Consider the following 628-nt stretch of genomic DNA (forward strand, 5'->3'; position numbering starts at 1 on the left):
CGGGGCGGAGGGAGGGCTCCCGGCCGAACTTCCGAGCCCAGAGGGGGGCGGGGGCGGCGCGATCACTCACCGGAGCCCTGGAGCAGGAGGCCTGGGGCGCAGAGCAGCGCGCCGCACAGCGCGGCCAGCAGGCGGGAGGCGGGCATCGCGCGCTCCTCGGGGCCGGCGGGACGGACGGAGGCTGAGCTGGGGCCGCGCACACAGCGGCCGGATGGCTCGATCGGGACTCCTGCCTCCGGGACCGGAATAAATCAGGCGGTTGGCACCGCCCAGCGGCCCGCCAGCTCCGCCCCGAGGCCGGCCAGGGGCGGGCTCCGGGCGGGGCTCCGCTGCAGGGGCGGTGATGATGGGGTGCGGGGAGGAGGGAGGGACCCGGGGGTCCTGCCCTGCGTCTGGGTTGGGGCTCTGGTGCGAAACTAGCGCCCGGTCTAAACGGACTGGAGCCGAGGCCGGTGTGCTCAGTGGGTGGAGCGTGGGCCTGCAGGCTGGGAGGTCCCGGGTTCGGTTCGGTTCGGTTCTGGTCAGGGGCATGGACCTGGGATGCGGGCACATCCCCAGGAGGGGTGGGGGGGTGTGCAAGAGGCAGCTGATCAATGTTTCACTCTGATAGATATTTCTAGCTCTCTAT

General features: G+C 72.0%; 1 protein-coding gene across 6 annotated transcripts in view; it reads right to left on the bottom strand.

Moving 5' to 3' along the window:
• Positions 1-244, bottom strand: part of MFGE8 (milk fat globule EGF and factor V/VIII domain containing) — a 13,687-nt gene extending 13,443 nt beyond the window's left edge. For 3 of the 6 annotated variants that reach the window (XM_045572014.1, XM_045572013.1, XM_045572012.1), the window contains exon 1: positions 71-243. In XM_045572014.1, the coding sequence (XP_045427970.1) occupies positions 71-146 (76 nt within the window). In that variant the 5' untranslated portion in view covers positions 147-243. Of the gene's footprint in view, positions 1-70 lie in introns of all 6 variants that reach the window. The other 3 variants (XM_045572016.1, XM_045572015.1, XM_036411833.2) reach the window with 2 other exon arrangements.
• Positions 245-628: the final 384 nt, after the last annotated feature.

This window comes from Pipistrellus kuhlii, unplaced genomic scaffold, assembly GCF_014108245.1.
Source record: "Pipistrellus kuhlii isolate mPipKuh1 unplaced genomic scaffold, mPipKuh1.p scaffold_m20_p_42, whole genome shotgun sequence".
Lineage (NCBI taxonomy): Eukaryota > Metazoa > Chordata > Mammalia > Chiroptera > Vespertilionidae > Pipistrellus > Pipistrellus kuhlii.